The sequence below is a fragment of the Saccopteryx bilineata genome, chromosome 3 (genome assembly GCF_036850765.1).
Source record: "Saccopteryx bilineata isolate mSacBil1 chromosome 3, mSacBil1_pri_phased_curated, whole genome shotgun sequence".
Classification (NCBI taxonomy): domain Eukaryota; kingdom Metazoa; phylum Chordata; class Mammalia; order Chiroptera; family Emballonuridae; genus Saccopteryx; species Saccopteryx bilineata.
The window spans coordinates 233962949-233988737 of record NC_089492.1 but is presented as its reverse complement, the minus strand read 5'-3'; the positions used below and the strand labels follow the sequence as shown (position 1 = coordinate 233988737).

The 25789-nt window shown below is 42.1% G+C and overlaps 1 protein-coding gene across 1 annotated transcript in view; it reads left to right on the top strand.

Moving 5' to 3' along the window:
* IL12RB2 (interleukin 12 receptor subunit beta 2) overlaps positions 1-25789 on the top strand; it is a 91794-nt gene that overhangs the window by 21384 nt on the left and 44621 nt on the right. Inside the window, exons 5-8 of the mRNA XM_066264982.1 lie at positions 780-964; positions 3084-3226; positions 4148-4298; positions 17875-17954. Of these exons, the coding sequence (XP_066121079.1) occupies positions 780-964; positions 3084-3226; positions 4148-4298; positions 17875-17954 (559 nt within the window). The remainder of the gene's footprint in view (positions 1-779; positions 965-3083; positions 3227-4147; positions 4299-17874; positions 17955-25789) is intronic.

The following is a 25789-nucleotide window of genomic DNA, read 5'->3' as shown; positions in this document are numbered from 1 at the left end:
GAGCTTTAAAAAAGTTCTAGTATTCATCAATTAAAACTGGTTCATTCATCTAAAGTGTGAGAATGGATGGCTTGGGTCTGAGGTCTAACTCAGAGTTCACTTAGGGCATCCAAGGCCCATGTTATGAACATTCTTTCCTGCTCTAATAGGGTTCGACAGGCTGCATTATATCTCTTTCCTTTTTTGCAGATGCAGGCTCTTGTGGTCATGATATATAAAATGCACTTTTCCTTGTGTGAGCTTTCTGTTAACCTGGGTGAAGTTCCTTTTTAAAGCACCTTTGCATGACCTGAGAGTCCATAAAAGAGAGTTTCTGTTCCTTGTAGTTGATTCCACAATCCCACCCCAAGGTCCAGTTCGGTTGCACTATGCCTAGCTAGGCAGCAGAGAGGGAAAGGAAGAAGGGCCCAAGGTTCAGGTCTGTACTGAGAACTGGCACTTCTGTGCAGTAAATGCCAGGGTGACCATGGATCCTTTGGATCTGCCATAAGGAACCAAGATATCTTATCAGTCAGATTTGAGAGATTCAGGCAGTGTGGGGATGGTTACTCATCTCTACAAACATCAAAAAAGTCTTATTCCTAGGGGAAAAAATGGAGGTGGCTGTGAAAGGAAAGTATGGTCCTATTTATGACCACACAATGCAAATATTTCCATAGTGTAATCTGTAGTAATAAGACTGACCTTAAAAATATGTCCAGAATTTTAAATATGTGAAAATTTTGTTCTTTTGTATTAAAAAGAGAAAGTAGCTAAACACAATTGTTTTTTCTTTACAGGTTAAATGGACCAAAAAATTTAACTTGGCATCAGCAATGTATTGATTATTATTGCAACCGTTCAGACCTTGGAATCAACCTAACCCCCGAATCCCCTGAATCCAATTACACAGTCACGGTTACTGCCAAGAACAGTCTGGGAAGCGCTTCTTCATTTCCATCCACATTCACATTCTTTGACATAGGTATATTTTATTTCACTTTTTGTAGGTTCACGTGCCATACATTGACATGTAAACATTATTTTAAAAATCACTCGAATGTTTTATGTGATTATTTCAAAAGAGGCAGCGGTTGATGGAAAGTTACCAACAGGCACAGACAGAGGATAAATGTTACTTTGATGCAAGTAAAAGGGTGCTTTATCCTAGAGCTATATAGAGATGGTTGTATAAAATGGGATATCCAACATTATTCTCTATATTGGACAAATGGGAACCACTGGCTTCAAATCCCTTGAGGGCACCAGCTATCACTAATACTGTCTGGCAGAGAAAGTGTCCTGGAGGTGATTCAGGAAGCTCAGTGTAGGCCCTTCTTGACAGAGGTGGCTACTCCAGTGTTCTGAGTTAGGCCACATGTAGGCCTGCTGGGCTAGAGTAGTTGGTGCAAACTATAAATAAAATATATCAAGGTTTGCCCTGGCTGGTTGACTCAGTGGTAGAGCATCGGCCTGGCATGCAGAAGTCCCGGGTTCGATTCCCAGCCAGGGCACACAGGAGAAGCGCCCATCTGCTTCTCCACCCCTCCCCCTCTACTTCGTCTCTGTCTCTCTCTTCCCCTCCCACAGCCGAGGCTCCACTGGAGCAAAGATGGCCTTGGCACTGGGGATGGCTCCTTGGCCTCTGCCCCAGGCGCTAGAGTGGCTCTGGTCGCAACAGAGTGATGCCCCCGGAGGGGCAGAGCATCGCCCCCTGGTGGGCAGAGCGTCACTCCCTGGTGGGTGTGCTGGGTGGATCCCGGTCGGGCGCATGCAGGAGTCTGTCTGACTGTCTCTCCCCGTTTCCGGCTTCAGAAAAATACAGGAAAAAAAAAAAAAAAAAAAAAAAAAAAAAAATATATATATATATATATATATATATATATATATATCAAATATATATATATATATTTGATATATATATCAAATATATATATATATATATCAAGGTTCAACTGCACCGTACTCTGAGAATACTTACCTCCACTCCTCTTAGCTGGGAATGAGCCAGTCCTAGCACATTTCTGAGCAAATGTCATTGGCCCACTTGTGTCAAAGACCAATCTCAGGCATTCTCAAATGCTGCCCATCCCAGGTAGAACTGGGCTCTGGCCTGCCTGAAGGTCTAGCCTCACTCTGTGTGTTTCCCCTCTCTCATCCCACAACACACTCCTCTGTGCGTTTATCCTGCTAACTCTAATTCTGAGCATTTTCCTGTCACACTTCTCCCCATCCTGCCTTCTATCTCTTTATATAGACATTGCTAAGCACCCTTCTTCCCTCTTTTCTTCCGTTCCCTTTCCAGTGTCCCCTTCCTTTGGCTTTTCAGCCAACACTTCTCTTCCTGGGGTGATCACCACTGGCTACCTATGCCTTCTCAGCCTTTGGAGCTCTCAGGTGTGACACATCGGCTTTCTTGAAATCTTTGGATTAAATGAAATTGACTAATGTTAGTGCTAGTTTATTTGGTAAAAATGAGGGTAGATTAAGGGACATTATTTTAATGATTTAGAAGTGAATCAAACTGTTTTTTTTTTCTTTCTAAAAGCCAGGAACTTCTCTTTCGTTTATTTCACTAAATTTGGTGGTCTCTCATCTTAGAAATGAATTTGTTCAACTCTTTTTTTTTTTTTTTTCCTGAAGCTGGAAACGGGGAGAGACAGTCAGACAGACTCCCGCATGCGCCCGACCGGGATCCACCCAGCACGCCCACCAGGGGCGACGCTCTGCCCACCAGGGGGCGATGCTCTGCCCCTCCAGGGGCATCGCTCTGCCGTGACCAGAGCCACTCTAGCGCCTGGAGCAGAGGCCAAGGAGCCATCCCCAGCGCCCAGGCCATCTTTGCTCCAATGGAGCCTTGGCTGCGGGAGGGGAAGAGAGAGACAGAGAGGAAGGAGTGGGGGAGGGGTGGAGAAGCAGATGGGCGCTTCTCCTATGTGCCCTGGCCGGGAATCGAACCCGGATCCCCCGCACGCCAGGCTGATGCTCTACCGCTGAGCCAACCGGGTCAGGGCCTCAACTCTTTATAGCGCATATCAATACATAAGGCAGTTTCTGATGGTGGAGCCCGAATCACACTTTGTTTTGTTTGTCCTGGTTACCAGTGAGGCCTCTCCCTCCGTGGGACATCAGAATAAAATTTGTAAATGCTTCTGTGAGCAGATGCATTCTCCAGTGGAGAGACGAGGGGATGGTGCTGTTTAACCGACTCAGATACCGGCCGAGTCACAGCGGGTCCTGGAATATGGTAATGGCCTTTAGAGTGAAAGGTAGCCTTCTTAGTATTACTGTACAGATTTCCGTCTTTTCATACCAGCAAAATACGTAGTTGCTCAAAAGTATATACTTGAGATATGCCAGAAAGTAAGATGCACCACCAGTTGTTAAGAAATGTCTTGAATTCTGATCACTGAGTTGAAATTTAGGTCGTAAGCTTCTGTAAACCAGTATTAATTTTCTGTCTTTTATTTCTAGTAAAAAGCTCATTTCTCCTTGTTTTGTTAACCCCTGTCCCATTATTATATCTTAGTAATTTTTTAACATGCTGAAAAAAGAAATGTTAGGTAATGTCAGTAGAAGCTTATATGGAATTTAATATTTCACAGATAAAGTCACACACTTAGGTATATTAGGCATTATTTTTTACAATAAAAAGTTTAAGATTATAATATCCTTCTAGTATTTTTGTAAAATTTAGCCTTATAATGACAAAGAATCAGTTTCACATATAGCTGATGTTCAAGAGAGGTATAGTAATTAGATTTTTCTTTTACAGTTATAATTAAATTAAATTTTCTGTTTGAACCTAGTTCTGTCATATAAGTGATAAAAATGCATCATATTCTAATTGAGACCAAATAGGAACTAATCTCTAGTGTAGAAACTTCTCCAAGGCCTTTTTGAAAATTGGTGGTTTTCAACCTTTACTCCTTTTCCTGCTGGTTTTAGGATCCCTCTTGGAACTCATATATTCTCAGTCTCAGGAGTTTGTTGTTTCAGCTTAACATCATGTGTATTCAGTAACCCAGCCATTGATATTTCTTCTCATTGAATGACAGATCTGAAAAAATAAAAAGGCTTATCTGGTCTCATTTTTTACCTTTATGTTAAAACTCTTTAAATTAATATAGTATTAATATGCACTTTTAAAAATCTTTTCTGATTAAAGGTTAATACTACAAATGCCAAAGGAAGACATGATTTGTCAGATCTAAAACCATTTACAGAATATGAATTCCAGGTTTCTTCTAAGCTACATCTTTATAAAGGTAGTTGGAGTGACTGGAGTGAATTATTGAGAATGCAAACACCAGAAGAAGGTATGTGTCTAAAAAGAAAAAAGAAAAAGCAGGATTGGGGGAAGGGAGAAGAGAGAACAGGGGTGGGGGGAGAGAAATATGCAATGACTTTCTTGAAACAGAATCTCTAAAGTATTGATACTGAATCAAACAGTGTGATTGCATTAATTAACAAGTTAATTTTTACATTAAATTCTGAAACTGTCCAAAGAGATGTTTATATTGCTAGATAATTTTTAACATCAGATAAGTCCCACTCCTGTTTGCTACATGTTGCCATATTGGTTACGAACTTGCCTCAGTGATGCTTAGTTATAACTCTTATGTTACAATCAGTTTCACTTACTATCTCACTAACTCTCTCTTATGCCACAAAGCTAACCCAGTAATTAATTTCATTCATTCATGGTTAAACCTTGATACATTTTACCTTTTGGAGTCTATGAAACTTTGGAGATTTATGAGCCACTAAAAGCTTGAAAGAAGGAAGACTCTGGAGACATGGCATTTTAAAGTAAATTTTAACATCCAGCCATCTTTCTCCTCCAAATATTGCAACACTGCACTTCTTTGAGGCTTTGACTCACTGCCCATAGCTCTGAAAAGGAAATCAAATATATTTTTCAGTGTTATGTACTTCTCTTTTGGGCAATTATTGGGAAGATAATTTTATTTAAGTATAATCAAATATTTTGTTAAAGCAAAAATGCTTATATGAACATTAGCCCATATTAACAGATCTTTGGAGACAATAAATAATCATCTGAATATTAGTATTCAGAAGCTCTCAATTAGTGACATAGCATGAAACGTTTTATAATTTGTGTAAATTTTGTTCAGAGAAAAAAATTATTAGCATATAATTCATTGCTTTATTATCTGGAGATTTTGTAATACTGATGCTTATTTGTGAAACTCATGGATGTGTGTGCATATAAACTAGCCTGTGACTAAGTTACGTTTATATTCTGTGAGCTAGTAATGGCTTTTGGTAATTGATGACACTTATTAATGATGCCTCAATGACATTCAGGTACCTAAAGGACTTATTTTATTTTATGGGAGACAGAGATGGAGAGAGAGAGACAGAGGGACAGATAGGGACAGATACGAAGGGATAGAGATGAGAAGCATCAATTCTTTGTTGCAGCTCCTTAGTTGTTCATTGATTGCTTCTCTCATGTGTTTTGACCAGGGGGCTCCAGCTGAGCCAGTGACCTTTTGCTCAAGCCAGCGACCTTGGGCTCAAGCCAGAGACCATGGGTCATGTCTATGATCCCATGCTCAAGCCAGCGACCCCACGACCAAGCCAGATCAGCCCGTGCTCAAGCTGATGACCTTGGGATTTCAAACCTGGGTCCCCTATGTCCCAGACCAACGCTCTATACAGTGAGCCACTACCTGGTCAGGCAGGACTTTTTTATTTTTATTTTTTATTTTACAGAGACATAGAGAGAGTCAGAGAAAGGGATAGATAGGGACAGACAAACAAACAGGAATGGAGAAAGATGAGAAGCATCAATCATCAGTTTTTCGTTGTGACACCTTAGTTGTTCATTGATTGCTTTCTCATATGTGCCTTGACCATGCGCCTTCAGCAGACCGAGTAACCCTTTGCTCAAGCCAGCGACCTTGGGTCCTAGCTGGTGACCTTTGCTCAAACCAGATGAGCCCGCACTCAAGCAGGCGACCTCGGGGTTTCAAACCTAGGTGCTCTGCATCCCAGTCTGACACTCTATCCACTGCGCCACCGCCTGGTCAGGCAGGCAGGACTTATTAATAAAATATAATTCCTGATACATAAATTGTGGGTTAATTGGGTATTCTTCCTTTCTCCTTGTATGAATTGTATTTCTCTATTTTAAAACAATATTTAAGAATAAATTCCTCCAACAAATTAAATTTTTTTTCTTCTCATTTCATGATAATAATCTCTTAAATTAATGTTGAGTTACTTACTCTCTGCTTAAATGCTTGCCATTTTTATAATCCAAAACTTACTCTTATTACCCTTTGATTATACATAGTTAAAGGAATGTATTTTTAAAAGATTTTATTTATACATAGTACAGATTAAATTCTTGAAATGGGCCATATTTTATGTCTTAAGTTCAAAGTAGTAAATAGGCTGAGAAATATTTGTTATATCATATTAGGGAAACTCTGGGCTTGTGAATTCTTGCTGCTCTTACTCACATTTGATAATGATCTGTTTAAAGATGTGTGAAAAGAGCTTTTTTTTCCTTTTAAGAGTTTATCTGTTGAATTAAAAACCTTTCAAAGTAAAAGACAGTAACTTTCTCATATCTTATAAAATAAACCACTATCATAACAATGACTGCAGCTACTTGTTATGGTTAAGAATTGAACCAAGGAAGCTGGCTTATTCAGAGTAATTATAGGCATTCATAAAGAGAGAAACCCATACTCTGAGATATACCACTGTTACTAAGCTCTGTTGACTTCCTTTCAGTGTCTGAATCTCCCTTTCTGGTGTTTGATCTTTCTGTGGGTTGTTGTAGGATCTCTTTTCTTTTGCTCTAAGTTGCATGGTTTTCACCTCTTACCACTATTGCTGTCATCAGTTTCTTTTTGAAACACCAACTGATGTAAATCTAAAAGGTGTGAAATTTTTAAAACACTACTTCCTTTTAACCCTTTAAATAAGTACTCATGTGTAACTTGGCATTTAAAAAAATTACTAGTAAGCTTTTTTTTTTCTTTTTTTTTAGCTATTCTAAAATTGAATGATCCTTTGCTACCAAAACCGAGAGCCACATGTTGTCTTCTGGTGAATTAGGCACAGTTATTGATGCCATGCTCACAGAAAATGAGGCCATTATTTACTCCAGGTGGCCTTTTCCTATATTATTAAATTTAACTCCAGTCATAGTCCTTCATGAAAAAACTTTTTAAATGACCACTAAGTTAAGGGTAGAAAGAAACAAATAACTTTCTGTGTTTAGGACAGTCTCACAATCAGTACCCATCAAAGGCAGGTGCTACTGGGAATCCAGCAACCGCGTGTTGCTTCTAGTAGGGAAACATTCTTGAGTTTGGGTTGCACGGTGTCCAGACTTGCCTGAGAATATGCTCAGGTGCTGGGGAAAGGCAATCCCTCATCACTCAGAATACCCAGGAGGAGACTCCAAACTCAAGATGAATGAGCAATTCCTTAGAACTGTATTATCAATTTGGTATTTCTGTCTGTTCATTCACCATTTTTTAAAGTCCTATTTTCAAATTTTGGTCTTGCTAAACTCTACTGTGAACACTTTTTGTCTGTGTGTGAGAGAGAGAGACAGAGAGAAAGAGACAAAGAGAGGGACAGTCAGGAGCAAACAGGCAGGAAGGGAGAGAGACGAGAAGCATTAATTCATCGTTGTGGCACCTTAGTTGTTCATTGATTGCTTTCTCATCTGTGCCTTGACCGGAGAGGCTACAGCAGACCAACTGACCCCTTGCTCAAGCCAGCGACCTTGGGCTCAAGCCAGCAACCATGGGGTCATGTCTATGATCCCAAGCTCAAGCCAGCAACCCATGCTCAAGTTGGTGAACCTGCGCTCAAACTGGTGACCTCAGGCTTTTGAAGCTGGGTCCTCTGCGTCCCAGTCTGATGTTCTATCCACTTTGCCACCGCCTGGTTAGGTTCTACTGTGGACACTTAATAAGGAAGTGTTACAGTCTTATACTTGTGCTGGAGTAGTAAAGCCCTTAGTCATCATAGTGATGACATGGTGATTAGTGACAGATCCCCAAATAGGGAGAAAATGCAGGTTACCTGCTCCAGCCATCCCTCCTCACATTGAGAAGCTAGGTAATGCCAATGCCTTCATTTATTTGTAATCTTAAAATATTGCTAAAATTGGCCCTGCCCGGTTGGCTCAGTGGTGGAGTGTCGGCCTGGCATGCAGGAGTCCCAGGTTCGATTCTCGGCCAGAGCACACAGGAGAAGCACCCATCTGCTTCTCTACCCCTCCCCCTCTCCTTCCTCTCTGTCTCTCTCTTCCCCTCCCGCAGCCAAGGCTCCACTGGAGCAAAGTTTGCCCAGGCGCTGAAGATGGCTCTGTGGCCTCTGCCTTAGGCACTAGAATGACTCTGGTCGCGACAGAGGAACGCCCCAGATGGGCAGAGCATCACTCCCTGGTGGGCGTGCCAGGTGGATCCCAGTCAGGTGCATGTGGGAGTCTGTCTCTCTGCCTCCCTGTTTCCAGCTTCGGAAAAATACAAAATATATATATATATATAGCTAAAATTGGTTAGGTGTGAACAATTCAATACTAGAGGTTATTTTACCATCTTGGTTAGCAAGATTTCATAACAGTCTAGCTTTGAGATCAGCAAATATTTTCTGTAAAGATCCAAATAGTAAATATGTTTGGCTTTGTGGACCATATAATCTGTCTCAACTACTAAAATTTGCAACTGTAGTGTGCAAGCAGCCATTGGCAATGTATAAGTACTCAGACAAAACTGTGCTCCAATAAAACTCTATTTATGGACACTAAATTTCAATTTTATGTAATTTTTACATGTCACAAAGAATGATCCTTCTTTTGATTTGTTTTCATCCATTTAAAATTATAAAAACCACTGTCAGTTCACAGGCTGTACAAAAACAGGGAATGGGCCGTAGTGTGTTGACTCCTAAACTAGTCGAACTTAAAAGTACTGTATTTATGCCTTTTTGCTTGAGGCTTAAGGAGATGAAAATGAATGACTCCTTACCCTTCAAAAGGGATTTATATGCAAACATTTTCATTAGAAAGAAAATGTTATGTTTGAGATCCATTCCCAGTTTCTACCCTCTTTTCTTCTTTTGGTTCATGTACCCTGGAGGAAGTAAGTGCCTAAGCTCAATTATTTTACAAGATGGTGAGCGCCCCAAAAGGAGGGAATATTTTCCATGAAGTCCACTCCGAACATAAACCAATAAAGAATATATATGCTTCTCTGAATGGTCTGTGGGGAATGTGTGTGTGTCAGGATCTATGCCAGGTGCTGAGACACAGTGATAACTAGTCAGAGCCTCAGACTAAGGGTGTATCTTGGAGTATCAAGGAAAGATTCCTAGAAGAGAGGACATCAAGAAGAAATGTGAAGTCCACAGGGAATCTTACGACTTTCTTCTGTCTAGAAAACATGACTTCGCAGATCATTGTAGCAAGGGAAGAGTTATTTCCCCCTTGAATTATTTGATTCTCTCCAATTCTGTGAAATCTCAAATTCCTGATTTCTATTCTACCTTATCAGCCAAATCTTGGTCTTTTATCAAGCTCAATCCCTAGGCTATAAATTGGACCCCTTTTTTTTCTCAGGTGACCTCATCCAGTCTGATGGCTCTAAAACAGAATAGAGATAGATAGATGATAGATAGATAGATAGATAGATAGATAGATAGATAGATAGATGATAGATAGATAGATAGATAGATAGATAGATAGATAGATAGATGATAGATAGATAGATAGATAATAAATGTAATGTATGATTTCAGTTCTGGGCCCATTCCCAGCTTCAGCTCTACACTTCCATCACCTATTTCATATCTTCACTGAGATGTCAATAGACATCCTAAACCTCACATAACCAAATAAAAACTTTTCATTTTTCTCCAAAGCAAGTGTTTCCAAAATACTTCTGTTTCACTCTTTTTATCTCAGTAAATGATGCCACCATATTCCTAGAGTCACAAGTCAAATATTGAGAAATTATGCTTAGATTTTCCTTTTCCCCCTTTTCCCATATCAACAATTGACTTGGTTTCCTAAACATATTCAAAATCTGCTCATTACTCCTGTGGCCATTATGATTGTCCTAGTTTAAGCTATGTTCTCCTTTAGAGGCATAACAGCAAAATTAATACTATGAACTTAGGAACTCACCATTCAAGTAAAATACTATAAAATTACTAATATGTTTTTACCCCTGGTATGCCTCCCTGGAAGTAATCACCATCCTGTATTGTATGTTTCTCATCCTCATACTTATTTTTAAATTTATTGTGTTGAGATGGTTTCAAGTGTCCCACTCAGTAACACCCTCTGCACACCAGTGTGCTCCCCATGCCCCATGCAAAATCTCTTTCCACCCCTACTTTCCCCTTAGCCCTCTTCCCCCACCTCCACCACCCTTTCCCTCTCGCTATTGCTGCCTTGTTGTCTGTATCTATGTGTAATGTATCTATGATTTTGCCCTAATCCCTTCACCTTTTTTGATCTTGTCCGCTCTTTCTCCTTCCCTCTGACAGCTGTCCATCTCTTCCCTGTGACCTGGCCTCTGTTTCAGTTTTGTTCCTCGGTTTATTGTGTTCATGAGATTCCACATATAAGTGAAATCATACAGTATTTGTCTTTCTGTGTCTGGCTTATTTCACTTAGCAGGATAATCTCCAGGTCCATCCATGCCATCCTCATGCTTTTCTCATAGCTTTCTGAAATGTGTATATCTATAAACAGTGGTTAGTTGTGCTTGTTTTGGAACTTAATCAAAATTATAGTCTATGTATAATCTTTTGCAACTCACTTTTTTTCTATCAATACCCGACAGCACTCTGATGAATTTGGTATAGATGAAACATCCCTGCTTTTATGAAGAAAGAAGCTTGTTCTTCACTTATGACCATAATAAAAGGTTATGTTTTTTTAAAGAGAGAGAGAGAGAACTCAAATATGTCAAATGCGGCTGAGAAGTCCAGTGAAATAAGAACAGAGAAGTGACCATTGGATTTGGCAACACAGAGTTTTTTGCCAACCAGTAGAGTGATGGGCCCAAAGGCTCAGTTGGTATGGGTTGAGAGTGAGTGTGAGATGAGGGAATACAGACAGGGACAGTTCACACACAACTCTTCAAGAAGTTCTGGGGAGTGGAGCAGAGATTCAGGGCAATACCTGGAAGAGGATGTGCTATTAGACATTTGTTGTGTCTTTGTTTTTAGGATCAGAGGTAATATAGTACAGGGATTTTCAACCTTTTTCATCTCATGACACACAAACTAATTACTAAAATTCTGTGGCACACCAAAATATATATTTTTTGCCAACCTGTCAAAAAAATAGGAATCATGTTTATTCTTTGCACCAGATGGCTATTGTTGTGTTGGTTATTGTCATTTTTATTGGACAATTTAAGAGAAAAGAGGTCAGTGTCCCTGATTAAATAGTCTGGTGTTGCATGTTTTAAAAATTCTTGTGACACACGATTTGAAAATCACTGATACAATATAATTATAAGGTAATGATAGGACCCAGCAGAGAGAGACACATTAACGTTACAGGAAAAGTGATAGAGAAGTCTTTGATAAAGCAAGTTTGGGGAATAGATTCAGAACTCAGGTTAAGGGATTGAATTTTGTTGAAAATAGAGATGCTGTGTTAGGAAATTGATGGTGAAGTCTGAAAGTTTTCATGGTGGAAAGATAAAGGAATTCTTGCCTGATGGCTTCCTTTTGCTCAGCAAGTGTGAGGCAAAGGCGCCAGTTAAGAGAATCAGATCATTGAATGTGGGTAGGTAGAGACTGACAGTACAGCCTTCAAAAAGGAACACCCATGTGGATGATGGGCCATCAAGAACAGTAACAAAAAGAGGTAAAAAGAAAACCAAAATCAAGGATTAAAAGTCATCAAAGAGGAGGATGGGGGAGTCTATTTAAGTCTTCCCAAGAAGGCACAGCAGATAATATCTGAAGGTGAGAACCTACCACTGAAAACTTTTTTAATCAAGTAGGTGTTTGTAAGACCTATTTGAATTTAATTGTTTGAGACTAGATTTTATATATATATAATAATATATTGTATATATTATTAAATATTAGAATTATAATAATTTTATATATTATATATATGCAGGGGGTCCTTGGGTTAAGACACAGTCTGTTCCTATGACAGTGACATAACCTGATTTTTGGTGTAAGTTGAAACACACCCTAGCTTAACACAAATGGAACACTTGCACTTTTAACAGTACAATGGTGTAGGTAAGTGTAAGTGTACTGAGTGACGCCAGTTCCCTCACTCATACACGGCTGTTACTGTGTATTTTTTCATAGTGCACAACCAAACTAGTTCACCCATGTAGTTCGTAAGTACAACACTAATGGCACAAGCCAAAAAAAACACTCATGTCTCAATTATTTTAAGTTTTTTGTTTTTATTTGACAGAGACAGGAAGTCAAGAGAGAGGGACAGATAGGGACAGACAGGAAGGGAGAGTGATGAGAAGTATCGATTCTTCATTGCAGCACCTTAGTTGTTCATTGATGTGCTTTCTTATATGTGCCTTGACCGGGGGGCTACAGCAGAGCAAGTGACCCCTTGCTCAAGCCAGGGACCTTGGGCTCAAGCTGGTGAGCCTGCACTCAAGCTAGCAACCTCAGGGTTTTGAACTTGGGTCCTCTGTGTCCCAGTTTGACGCTCTATCCACTGCACCACCACCTAGGCAAGCCAGTTTTTTAAAAGTTTTTATGGGAGTAAGCATCGTAAACTCAAAACGTTGTATGCCAAGACTGTCATAATATAATATTTCTCACAGCCTAAAGAGTAGACATCAAGAAGCCAAGCAGTGGATGATGTCTCTCTCTCTTGTCCTGCTTAGAGCATGACTTTGACCACTAAGTCATTTCACTTGTGCATTTCACTTAGTCCACTACCTGAAACCACTTAAGATATGCCTATTCCGTATTTACTTTTTGTTAAATTCTCCAATTTCACTATTCTTGGAGATCTTTATTCTTTTCTTCACTGCCTGCTAAAACCTCTGGGGGGCTTTCTACTCTGACTCAGTGGCTCTTGTCCACAGCCCTGCTCTACTTTGGCTTCAGATATGGACGCTAACCTTAGACGCAACACATGGCGTGGCTCTGATTTGTCTGCCACACACACAATTTTATAGAATTCTAGAATCTTGGGATTTTAAATTTGTAAGAATCATCAAGGTCATTTAAGTCATTTAGGCCAATCTCTGGCTTAATTTAGGATCTCTCCCTTTTTACATATTGGTGACTCTAGATAACCCTACAGTTTTCCCTTTACATTGGAGCTAGTTTCATCTCAGGAGAGCTGACTTCCATTTTGCAGTACAGGTATTTGTATATTTAATCATTTGTACCCATTTGTGTTTTTATGTGGGGGTATTTTTTGTATTTTTCTGAAGTGAGAAGCGAGGAGGCAGTCAGACTCCCACATGCGCTCGACCAGGATCCACCCGGCACCAGGGGCAATGCTCAGCCCCTCTGGGGCATTGTTCTGCTGCTATCAGAGCCATTCTAGCACCTGAGGTGGAGGCCATGGAGCCATCCTCAGCGCCCAGGCCAACTTTGTTCCAATGGAGCCTTGGCTGCGGGAGGGGAAGAGAGAGACAGAGAGGAAGGAAAGGGGGAGGGGTGGAGAAGCAGATGGGTGCATCTCCTGCATGCCATGACTGAGAATCAAACCCAGGACTCCTGCACGCCAGGCCGATGCTCTACCACTAAGCCAACCGGCCAGGGCCCCATTTGTTTTTGTTTATTTTATTTTATTATTATTTTTCTTTTGTATTTTTCTGAAGTTGGAAATGGGGAAGCAGACAGACTCCCTCATGCGCCCAGCTGGGATCCACCCGGCATGCCCACCAGGGGGCGATGCTCTGCCCATCTGGGGCGTCGCTCTGCCACAATCAGAGCCATTCTAGTGCCTGAGGCAGAGGCCACAGAGCCATCCTCAGCGCCCGGGCCAACTTTGCTCCAATGGAGCCCTGGCTGTGGGAGGGGAAGAGAGAGACAGAGAGGAAGGAGAGGGGAAGGGGTGGAGAAGCAGATGGGCACTTCTCCTGTGTGCCCTGGCCAGGAATCGAACCCAGGACTCCTGCACGCCAGGCCAACGCTCTACCACTGGGCCAGCATTTGTTTTTTAATCACTTCAGCTTTCCTTTTCCCACCTGCCTATACTAGTTTTAATCTGCCTTTTGCTAAATAACACTGTGGTTTGAACTTTTAAGTGATTTTGTAACAGTTGAATATCAAAGATTCTTTTTAATAATAGCCTGACATTGTGTTAAGCAGCAGTGGTTTGACACCTCTGGTCATGAAATTCTGCACATTGAATACTCATACAGATTCAACTAATGATTTCTCTCCCATAGCAGCTTACCGTGTACGTGGCTGCCATTAAAATTTCGGTTTCACTTGAAATTTCTCCTTTGAAGAGACTCTGATTCTAGAATTTGATTTTCAGCTTGGTAATAATAATAGTAGGTTGTAGATCTTTAATGAGGCAGTGAGTGTCCCCTTTAAATTTCTTACCAATATGTAATTAACTGAAGACATGTCATGCTAAGGGACAAGTCAACTGGCTTTGACACTGAGTACAGCCAAGTTTCCATATCCTGATTATGTGTCAATGTCTGGATTACCTAGTTTGTGAAATGTTTAGTTCTTTGCTCATCATAATGAACTATAATGAAAGTGCAGGGTCTTTGGAGACCAAGGCTCAATTCCCAGTTTTGCCATTTATCAGCTGTTTGTCTTCTATAAATTATTTAACCTTTGTTAGCTGTAAAAATAGGTGTGATGCATGCCCTGCAATGTGTGAGGATTAAGTGAGATGATGTATATAAAGTATCCAAATATTACCTGGCACACAAGTGGTTAATATATGTCAGGTTCCCTTTCCTTCTGTTGCCTGTGCATTTTTCCTTTTTTGCATCTGGTCTAGTGGGAAAAAAGTCCTGGTTTGATTCCCGGGTCACTCTTCATAATCCTAAAGGACTGAGGTTTTCAGGGTGTCTTAAGTATGTATTTCTTACTACTTAGTCCTCACTGCAAGGGTAGATACTACCACTGGTGGAAAGAGAGGGAGAAGAAAAGAAACGAATGTTTAGAAAAAGAAAACAAAAAGAAAAGAGGGCAAGAGAGGCAGGAAGAGGAAGTGACAAAGGAAGAGAATAGAACGTGAAAGAGGCGTACCTCCGAGGGGCTGGAAGTATTACAGAGAACGCATACGCCTTCCCAGAACCTGGCAGCTGCATGGTGCAGAGTGAAGACCACAGGCTATGAAGTTACACAGACCTGTGTTCAAAGCCTGGCTTCTCTGATGATTAGTTCTGGGACCTTGAACAATTCCTTTGTCTCTCAGCACTTCCATTTTCAAGTGAAGAAAACAACAGTTAATGTTACTGTTTACCATGTATCAGCACTCTTCTAGTCATTTAAATTCTCCCAACTGCCCATGTGATGTACAGAATTATGATCCTCATTTGACAGATGAGGACACTGGCTTAAAGATTTGGTTAACATTTATTCAAGACCACAGATCTGGGATTTTCCCCAGATGATCTGGCTCTGCAGCTCACGTTAACCACTGCACTAAAGCTACGTTTGTCACAGTAGTGAGGAGACAGGAGGTGTAACTGTGAACGGACCCACATGGGCCCTGCCCACAGTGTGTGCTGGGACATGTGCTTCCCTTCCTTTTCCTCTTCCCTCTCCTTGGCTGCTTGTCTTCGTCTTCTATTCCGCAGGTGGAACTTAATTTTCTGGAAACATTATAGCCTCACCTTAATTACACTCTAAGTGTAACTATTAAATAAGTTAGGTTGGTACAATTTCAGGGGTTGCTTATTTGATTTCACCCCTGGCTATAAAAACAAATCTGATAGTGGGAGAAATAAAACTATTTCACCCACTTGCACACACATGCATGCATACACATGTACACACATACACTCTCTCTCTCTCTCTCTTACCCACAGTGGTTGATTTAGTTTCTTTTCAAGGCATGTTTGATTGACTTTCTCATATTACATCATATTTGACCATTGTCTTATAGATTGATGGCTATTTTTACATCAGTTCAGCCTATATTTTAGCATCAAGTAATTAATTTTGCCTGATTTTTTCATTCATCATTTAACAAAGAGTTACTGGGAGTCTGTTACATTCTAAGCATGGTGCTAGGTAGGAGAAATGTTAAGATGCATGAGATAAACCTTCCTTTCAAGTAGATCATTGTCTAATGATCATAAAACCAAATAATTGTAGTTCAACATTAGATCAGGAGTAGAGATGAACACAAAGCGTTTTGTACTTCTGCAGGTTCAAAAAATGTTTTTCTTATGATGTATGTTTTTATTTAATATTTATCTTTCTTTTTTTTTTTTTGGTATTTTTTTAAAGTGAGAAGTGGCAGAGAGACAGACTCCCACATGTACCCAACCAGGATCCACCCGGCAAGCCCACCAGGGGACAATGCTCTGCCCATCTGGAGCGTTGCTCCATTGCAACCACAGCCATTTTCGTGCCTGAGGTGGAGGCCATGGTGCCATCCTCAGCATCCAGGCCAGTTTGTTCCAGTAGAGCCTTGGCTGCGGTGCGGGAAGAGGGAGATAGAGTGAAAGAGGGGGAGGGGTGGAGAAGTAGATGGTTGCTTCTCCTGTGTGTCCTGACCAGGAATCAAACCCAGAATATCTACATGCTGGGCCAATATTATACCACTGAGTCAACTGGCCAGAGCCAATGTTTTTATTTATTTTTTTTATTTATTTATTTTTACAGAGACAGAGAGAGAGAGTCAGAGAGAGGGATAGTTAGGGACAGACAGACAGGAATGGAGAGAGATGAGAAGCATCAATCATTAGTTTTTTGCTGCGACACCTTATTTGTTCATTGATTGCTTTCTCATATGTGCCTTGACCGTAGGGTTACAGCAGGCTCGAGCCAGTGACCTTGGGTCCAAGCTGGTGAGCTTTGCTCTAACCAGGTGAGCCCGCACTCAAGCTGGCAACCTCGGGGGTCTCGAACCTGGGTCTTCCGCATGCCAGTCCGATGCCCTATCCACTGCACCACCGACTGGTCAGGCTGTTTTTATTTTTGACAGAGAATTCTTTATGCATTCCAATGAAAAATAATTATTTTATTAATATATGTGTCAAGAGTAAGTTAGGAATATAATTTTCTCCTTAACATTTTTTAAAAATTTGTTTTTAAGGTAACTGGGAGCTTTCTATGGCCAAAGATGCACATGTTCATGGTTTAACAAAAGAAGAAAAAAGGCCCTGGCCGGTTGGCTCAGCGGTAGAGCGTCAGCCTAGTGTGCGGAGGACCCGGGTTCGATTCCCGGCCAGGGCACACAGGAGAAGCGCCCATTTGCTTCTCCACCCCTCCGCCGCACTTTCCTCTCTGTCTCTCTCTTCCCCTCCCGCAGGCTCCATTGGAGCAAAGATGGCCCGGGCACTGGGGATGGCTCTGTGGCCTCTGCCTCAGGCGCTAGAGTGGCTCTGGTCGCAACATGGCGACGCCCAGGATGGGCAGAGCATCGCCCCCTGGTGGGCAGAGCGTCGCCCCATGGTGGGCGTGCCGGGTGGATCCCGGTCGGGCGCATGCGGGAGTCTGTCTGACTGTCTCTCCCTGTTTCCAGCTTCAGAAAAATGAAAAAAAAAAAAAGAAGAAAAAAAATACTGGGGCAAAAAGAGAATTGAAAGGATTTTATAATCTTATTCTCCCGGAATTATGTGTTAAAAAACTCATTGACTTTTAAAGGTTTTAAATTGTGTGTGTGTGTGTGTGTGTGTGTGTGTGTGTGTGTATATATATATATGAAAATATGTTCTTTCCCTTTCAAATCAGAGCCTACTGGGACATTAGATGTCTGGTATACGAAACAGAACATCGACTACAGTAGACAACAGATTTCTCTTTTCTGGAAGGTAAGTTTTCAGTGTCAACTTAAAATTCAGGGGAATTATATACTTATGGGTTTTTTAAAATTTTATTTTTATTGAGATTTAATTGATATATAAAGAGATTTATATATTTGAACAATACATTTTAAGGATAGAAAAAGGCCTTTCCATTCCATAGTGGCTTTCATGAGGCTTCAGGGTGTTGGAGCTCATTTTCTCAGCCATATCTTCGTGATATTTGACTGAACATCATTTCCTTTCACCAATAAGGGTGAGAGCACTGGGCTCCTTCCTCCACATATCACATCGTTTCCTCCTCCACTTCCTCGTCTTTTCCTCGTCTAGGTCCTTTTCCACCCCCAAGCACGTCCACCCTCTGACCCCACGACATCCTTTCTTCTGACTCTTGTCCCCTCTCTGCCCACCCCTCTCTTCTATATACAGTGTGCCCAGCAGTGACCATGCCACCTGCCTCATGCAGTCGGCAGATGTGGGTATTTAGAAACATTTTGTTGTTGTTGTTGATTCTGAGAGAGAGAAAGGGGAGGGGAGGGAGAGAGAGAGGTAGAAGAGAGAAGGATGAATTCATAGTTGCTTCACTTTAGTTGTTCATTGATTTGATTGCTTCTTATACTTGCTTTGACTGGGGGGAGCTCAAGCCTAGCCTGTGACCGCCTTGCTCAAGCCAGAGACCGTGGGCTTCAAGCCAGTGACCTTTGGGCTCAAGCCTGCAACTTTGGGGTCATGTCAGTGATCCCTTGCTCAAGCAGGTAACCACGCGCTCAACCTGGTGAGCCTGCGCTCAAGCCAGCGACCTCGGCGTTTTGAACCTGGAACCTCAGTGTCCCAGGTCAATGTTCTATCCACTGTGCCACCAGCGGTCAAGCGGAAAACATTTTCTATAGTCATTGAAAAGGGAGAGGAAAAGCTGCCCTCCCTCAGGAACACAAATAATAGCCAAGAAAATAATACGAATAAGAATGGAAAGCAGCTCTTCCTCAGGAATAGCAGTAAAACAGCAGTAAATCCAACAACCTCCCAGAAAACAGTGCAGCCTAATGTCATTTACAGGATGGGAAAGTTTCACAGAGTGCTGAAAGCTGACACTATCGTTTCATTTAATCCTTACCAAAACCCTATGAGGTAAGTACTAGGTATCCCCACTGCTCAAATACAAAACCTGAGGGTCAGAGACGAGTGCTTCTCAAAATAACCTCGCTGCGGAGTGCAGAGCTTGCGCTGAAACCTGAGCCAGAACTCTTTCTGCTACATCATGACTCATCTTTGCTGAAAGAACTTGCTATTTGAAGTGAACTACTGATTGGCATGCTCATAATAAGAGGTTTTTTGGGTGTCTCTATTCCTTCTTATTTCCCAGAACCTCTCACTGCCCCTCTTGCAGCTAAGGGTAAGTGAACAGTGTTGGACTTAGGCAGCTGATGAGCACAGAGCTCGAAGGGTTAGAGTAATGAATGTAAAGTTCTCTGGTGGGGTTAGCCTGATAGATTTTGATAGTTGCAATCTTCTTCAGGGTTAAGAAGTGAGCCAGGCGACAAATGAGCTCATTCTCCCTCTTTTTCTTTCTCTCTCTCACACACAAATGTCTGGTACAAGAGGAGACTACTATAAATAGCTGGGAAAGTCATAATCAAGCTCTTTGAAACTAAAACGGCAGCTTACAATTTATTTTAAAATGAAGCCATTTACACTAGCAAGGCAATCCTTACAGCAAGACATCAGAGCAGCCATATTGGTTACTATTATAGAAGAACCTAGATCAGTCCTTGGCTCTCTGTTTTTGTTTTCACAAGTCAGTGACTGGTTAAAACCAGAATTCCTCCTCCCATAAAGATTTCTTCCCCTAAAAGGTCCTCAGTGGTGATCCGAAAAGATATGCTGTTTTTTCAGTCCCGCTCCACTCACTTTACTCCAGGGTTCCTCTCTGTAGAGCGCGGGTAAGGACACTGGTGTCTGGGTAACTACAAGACCATTGTGGGGATTTAGAAGTGAGAGGACACAAACATGGAAGAATCACTGGGGCCACCAAAGAAGAATTAAATGCTGCTACATTATGAATTTTTATCCTAACGGTGACAGCAGCACATACCCAGTGCCACGCCTGTGCACTTCTCACTGGAACAGAGAGAACAGGTGTGAGCATGGTTCTCTGAAACAAGTGTCAGAGCTAAGTCAGCGTAAACAGTGGTTAGTAAATTCTTCTGTGCTTCTCAGTTGAATCTTGCCCCTAATCCTCACAGAGCTTAGGTTATAAAATGAGGTTTTGGATTTCAAAGGGACTTGACTCTTCTTCTAACTCACCCTTCCTGACATGAACGTTGCTCCCATATCAGCCAGGACAGAGATATCTGGGACCTTCTGAGACAGGGAAAATTCCACTCTGTGGGCAGTCTTTGCCATGATGGTCCTCTCTTATTGTTAGAAAATCTTTCCTTATGTAGAGCCAGAATTGTAGATGCTTGGATACAAGAGCAAAAATGCAAATACTAGAAGCTTCTATAACTTGATAGCGGCCATGACAGGGAACTTTCAAAAGTATCCGAGACTGTCCAGCCTGAGAGGGTGAGGGAAAGCCGGATCTAGACCTCCGTTTTGCAGGACTGTCACAGAGTTGAGTGCTTTTCTGCCAAATCTTGGGCTTCTTCAGTGGCCCCAAATAGGCCTCGCACCTGGGACCGGGAATAAAACACTGAGCAGTTACTGAGATGAGCGGACCTGCTTTGGACCACAGAACCAGAGTCACGGACCTCTAGAGCCGGAGGGAACTTAACCAGCATGCGGCCCCACTACCCATTTTACAAATGTGGAAACAGGTCTGGAGAGGTGAAATATTTCCAATGAGAGGTAAAGGTGTTTGTTCCTGGGAGCCTTTCCTGGCAGCAATCACTGCCCCTTCTGTTTGGAACCGTTTTTGTCCCACCCGTCCACCAGGGAATGCCTCACGCCGCTTTCCGGCAGGCAGGCTTGGGGACTTTACAGGGTGGTCAGGGTGGTGCCATGACACAAGAAACCCATTGAAATGTCAGACTAGAAAGAGACGCTGCAGCCAGATCAGGTGCTTTGTGGTGGGGCCCAAATTAGACCCCTATTGGAGAAAGGAGGCAAAGACATGCGTGTGGTGGTTTGTTTTTTCTAAACTGTGATTAATACTGGGAAACCCAGTGAGGGGACACCCCACCACTGCAGAGAGGGAAATTTCAGGTGTTCGCACCGAAGGAAACCCCAAGTAAAACCCCATTAGTCTGTGAACAGAGTGAGAGCACGTTTCTTTCGCAGTTGGGCAGATGTGAGATGACCTGATGACCTTTCATTTTTGCAGGATGTTTACATTAGAGGAGAACAACCAGTGCTGAATGGGCACAGTCCCGGTGGGCCTGTGGGTGTGGGTGTGAAGTGTCTGTGAGTGTGAGTGTATGTGAGAGTGTATGTGAGTGGTTGTGTGTGTGTGTGTGTTGTATATATGTTGTATATGTGTGTGAATACAACAGGTATTTGTGAGTATGTGTGAATACACATCTTTCATGTCTGTGAGGGATATGAGTGTGGGTTTGTATATGTGTGTGTGTGTGTGTGTGTGTGTATATATGTGTGTGTGAGTATAAGTACATGTATGTGAATGTCTTAGTTTATTCAGGCTGCTAAAACAAGATACCATAGAATGGATGGCTTATAAACAATAGAAATCTATTTCTTGAAGTTCTGGAGTCTGAAAGTCCAAGATCAGTGTCCTAGCATGGTCAGGAGAAGGGTGTTTCTGGGTTGCAGACTGCTTGCTGTACCCTCACATGGTGGAAGGGGCTAGGGAGCTCTGGGGGGGTCTCTTTTATAAGATCATTAATCCCATTCATGAGGGCTCCAGCACCCCCTAGAGGCCCCACCTCCTGACTCCATCATGTTGCACCTTAGGATTCCACCGTGTGTGTCTTGGGGACACACAAACATTCAGACCACAGTAGTGAATAAGTGTGAATGTGTGGAAGATGTGCATGTGGAGGTGAGTGTGGGTGTGAATGTGTGTGAGTATCAGTGTGTGTCTGCGTGAGTGTGAGTGTGTGTATGAGAGTGAAGGAGAGCTTTGTGTTTTATTCTGGTTCCCACAGAGTTACTCATTTTCCCACTTCTTGGTTTCTCCTAAAAGCTGCATTTCCTCAAAAATATCCTGTACTATTTTTGCCATAGTTATTTTTAAAAGAAAATGTATTTTCTCTCTCTAAGCCAAAAATTACAATCTAATCCATTAAATACAATAAAAATACCGGGTATTGTTAAAACAGCACATGCAATAACATTTAGAAACTGTTTCTCTGTCACAAACAACCCATTTTGTGCGAGAGGCTTTCATAGGAGGCTCTTAGTAATCCTGTCCCTCAGATTTCTCTGTCTTCTTCTCTGCAAAGTTTCATGTTGTTTCCTTTGCTTGGATTAAACATTACAGTTCATGGGTCAAATACACTTCCCTTCAGTTAATACAGCATATGTCCTTTAAGAAGAAAATCACCTTGTATGGATATAGATATAGGTATAGATATAGATATAGATATAGATATAGATATAGATATAGATATAGATATAGATATAGATATAGATATAGATAGACACGGACATAGATATAGGTGATATAGATATATAGATATAGAAAGAGATATAGATATATAGATAGTATATAAAAAGATATGACATGACATTGGTTAAACTGGTATGTTTTCCAGTTTCCTCTGTTAATTTCTTCAGGGTCTTCTCACTATCTCAATCATAGTAAATCAGAAATCTTCTGAAATTATTGCTGAGGCCATGGGTCTGGAAGACAAATATCTACATGTAAGTGAAAGCTGATGAATTCACTCCATTCATTTGTTCATTCAAACAAATATATTTGGTACCAGATGCTGTGCATGCTTCATGCCAGCGATGTGGAAGTGAACAAGATAAATCTAGTCCTCATGACCCTGAACTCCCAGTCCAGCAGGAGCACAGCAGTGGGAGTGGGGATGATGAAGGCACTCAGTCATTAAGGAGGAATTCAAGATCGAATGGGGGGGGAATGGTGGTCGGGCTTACTCAGCAGAGCTGAGGGATGGACAAGGAGCCAGAGAGGACCTCTCAGAAGGTAATACTGAGCTGACCTCAGAAGATCAGCTGAGCCAGGACAAGAGTGGAAGCACATTTGCCAGGAATCCCTCTGGGGACTGTGGATTCAGCCTATAAAGAAAGGATAACGGCCCTGGCCGGTTGGCTCAGCGGTAGAGCGTTGGCCTGGCGCGTGGGGGACCTGGGTTCGATTCCCAGCCAGGGCACTTAGAAGAAGCGCCCATTTGCTTCTCCACCCCCACCCCCTCCTTCCTCTCTGTCTCTCTCTTCCCCTCCCGCAGCCAAGGCTCCATTGGAGCAAGGATGGCCCGGGCGCTGGGGATGGCTCCTTGGCCTCTGCCCCAGGCGCTGGAGTGGCTCTGGTCGCGGCAGAGCGACGCCCCAGAGGGGCAGAGCATCCCCCCCTGGTGGGCAAAGCGTCGCCCCCTGGTGGGCGTGCCGGGTTGATCCCAGTCGGGCGCATGCGAGAGTCTGTCTGACTGTCTCTCCCTGTTTCCAGCTTCAGAAAAATACGAAAAAAAAAAAGAAAGGATCACTTCAGTGAAGTGCCATCCCATAGAAATATAAAGCAAACTACAAATGCGAGGCAACCATTGGTAATGTAAATATTTTCTCGTAGCCATATTTAAAAAATATATATATATATTTAAGATATTTAACCCAAATGGAATAGTTTTGTTTCACCATGTAATCCATCCTTTTAAATTATTAATGAGCTATTTTACCTTTTTTTTTTTCCTACTAAGTCTTTGAAAACCAGTGTGTCTCCTAAACGTCAGCCCAGTGCAGTGGCTGAGGGTCCACCCCCCAGAGAGCACACGTCTCAGTTCAGACCAGCCACGCGGGGAGGGCACCGTGGTCGCCTGCAGCTTGGGGCTCCCCCCTGTGATGACAGTGCAGCTCTAGGGCTTTGACAAGCAGCACAGACGAGAAGGAAACGCTTGGTTACAAATGTGGGGGAAAGATTTGGTGGTTTTTATTCATTTGTTAAATGAAGTAATTCATTTAGATAAACACCTACCTCAAACCACAGAAGGAGACAAGAAGAAAGAGAAAATAATGAGCCCCAGAAAATCCGTGGGGACCAGAGGCAGCTTATTCAGTACATTCACTGTGTCTGTTTCCCCCTGTGTTTCTCTGTATCGCATGAAGAACATTCCAGCCTACATCATATCGCACTGAAGGGATGAATTGTTTTGCCCTCTCATATGAAAACTGTTCAAGAAATGTGGACAGTGCTGCTTGCATCTTGATTTATATTGACAAAGGCCTATTGTAAATCCCCGGGGAAGACTGGCTGCTGGGAGCCTGAGGCCCTTATCTAGTAATTATAGGATGTATCCAACCTCAGAGTCAATACTTAAATACAAAAGCAGCAGGTGGAGAGATTTCAATAGTTTGTCACAATATTCAACTCCCCAAACCTTGTCCCATCACAGGCTGGCATAGCATTTCAGAAGCCTGTTTCAGGACAGGCTGCTTTCCCTGGCTTACTAGTTACACAGGTTATACCAGCTGCCATGTGGGGACTAGCAGAATGGAGAAGACGAAGATAAGAGAGTAGGCAGCAGAAAATTAACAGAGGCTAGAAAACAGTGTGGTGATTGCCAGTGTGGGCGGGAGGGGGAGGTATAGAAGAGGATGTGGGGGGAGAGAAATGGTGATGGACCGAGATGACTTGGGGGTGGGGGTTGAATACACAATATAGTGTACAGAAGACATGTTGTAAAACTGTGCACCTGCAACCTGTATAATTTTTAAACTACTGTCACTCCAATATATTCCATTAAATTTTTAAAAATAAATAAAATTAAAAATAAAGCAGAGGTAGAAAGGGAGTTAAAGTTTTGCTTTTATGAAAGTTTCCATTATTCCACAGGTTTTCTAGCTGCAAAACAGAATGAAAATTTTGTGGAGTAACTACCACGGGGTATGATTAGCAATTAAATCAGTTCAGTGTTGCCTGACCAGGCAGTGGCGCAGTGGATAGAGCGTCAGACTGGGATGCAGAGGACCCAGGTTCGAGACCCCCGAGGTCGCCAGCTTGAGCGCGGGCTCATCTAGTTTGAAAACCAACCAGCTTGAACCCAAGGTCCCTGGCTCCAGCAAGGAGTTACTTGGTCTGCTGAAGGCCCGCGGTCAAGGCACATATGAGAAAGCAATCAATGAACAACTAAGAAGTAGCAACGCGCAACGAGAAACTGATGATTGATGCTTCTCATCTCTCTCCGTTCCTGTCTGTCCCTGTCTATCCCTATCTCTGACTCACTCTGTCTCTATAAAAAATAAATAAATAAAAATTAAAAAAAAAATCAGTTCAGTGTAGGACACATCTGGGAAAAGTCTCCTAAGTGCTAATATCATAGTGGTTAAGAGTTCATCCTCTAGCAAGAGCTGTGCTTCCTGAGTTTACATTTCAGCTTTACCGCTTAATGGCTGTGTGTTCTTGAACAAGGTGCTTAACCTCTCTGTGCCTTAGTTTCCTCACCAGCAGATAATAATAATATACACCACATGAGGTTGTTATGAAGATTAATGAAAAGTATTTACTAAGCCATCATAGGAGGCAGACATCGCCCATGACGCAGGACGCAAAGGCGAGCTGGCAGGCTAGTGGAAAGGTAAATGCATAGATAAGTCATTTCAATACAGTTATTTTAAAACTTCCCAATGAGGGTTGTCCTTTGAGGCACTCGTTCCCTTGGCCTGGGGTTGCTGAAGGTAGTCATGGGTTCTGAAATCAAGGTACCCAA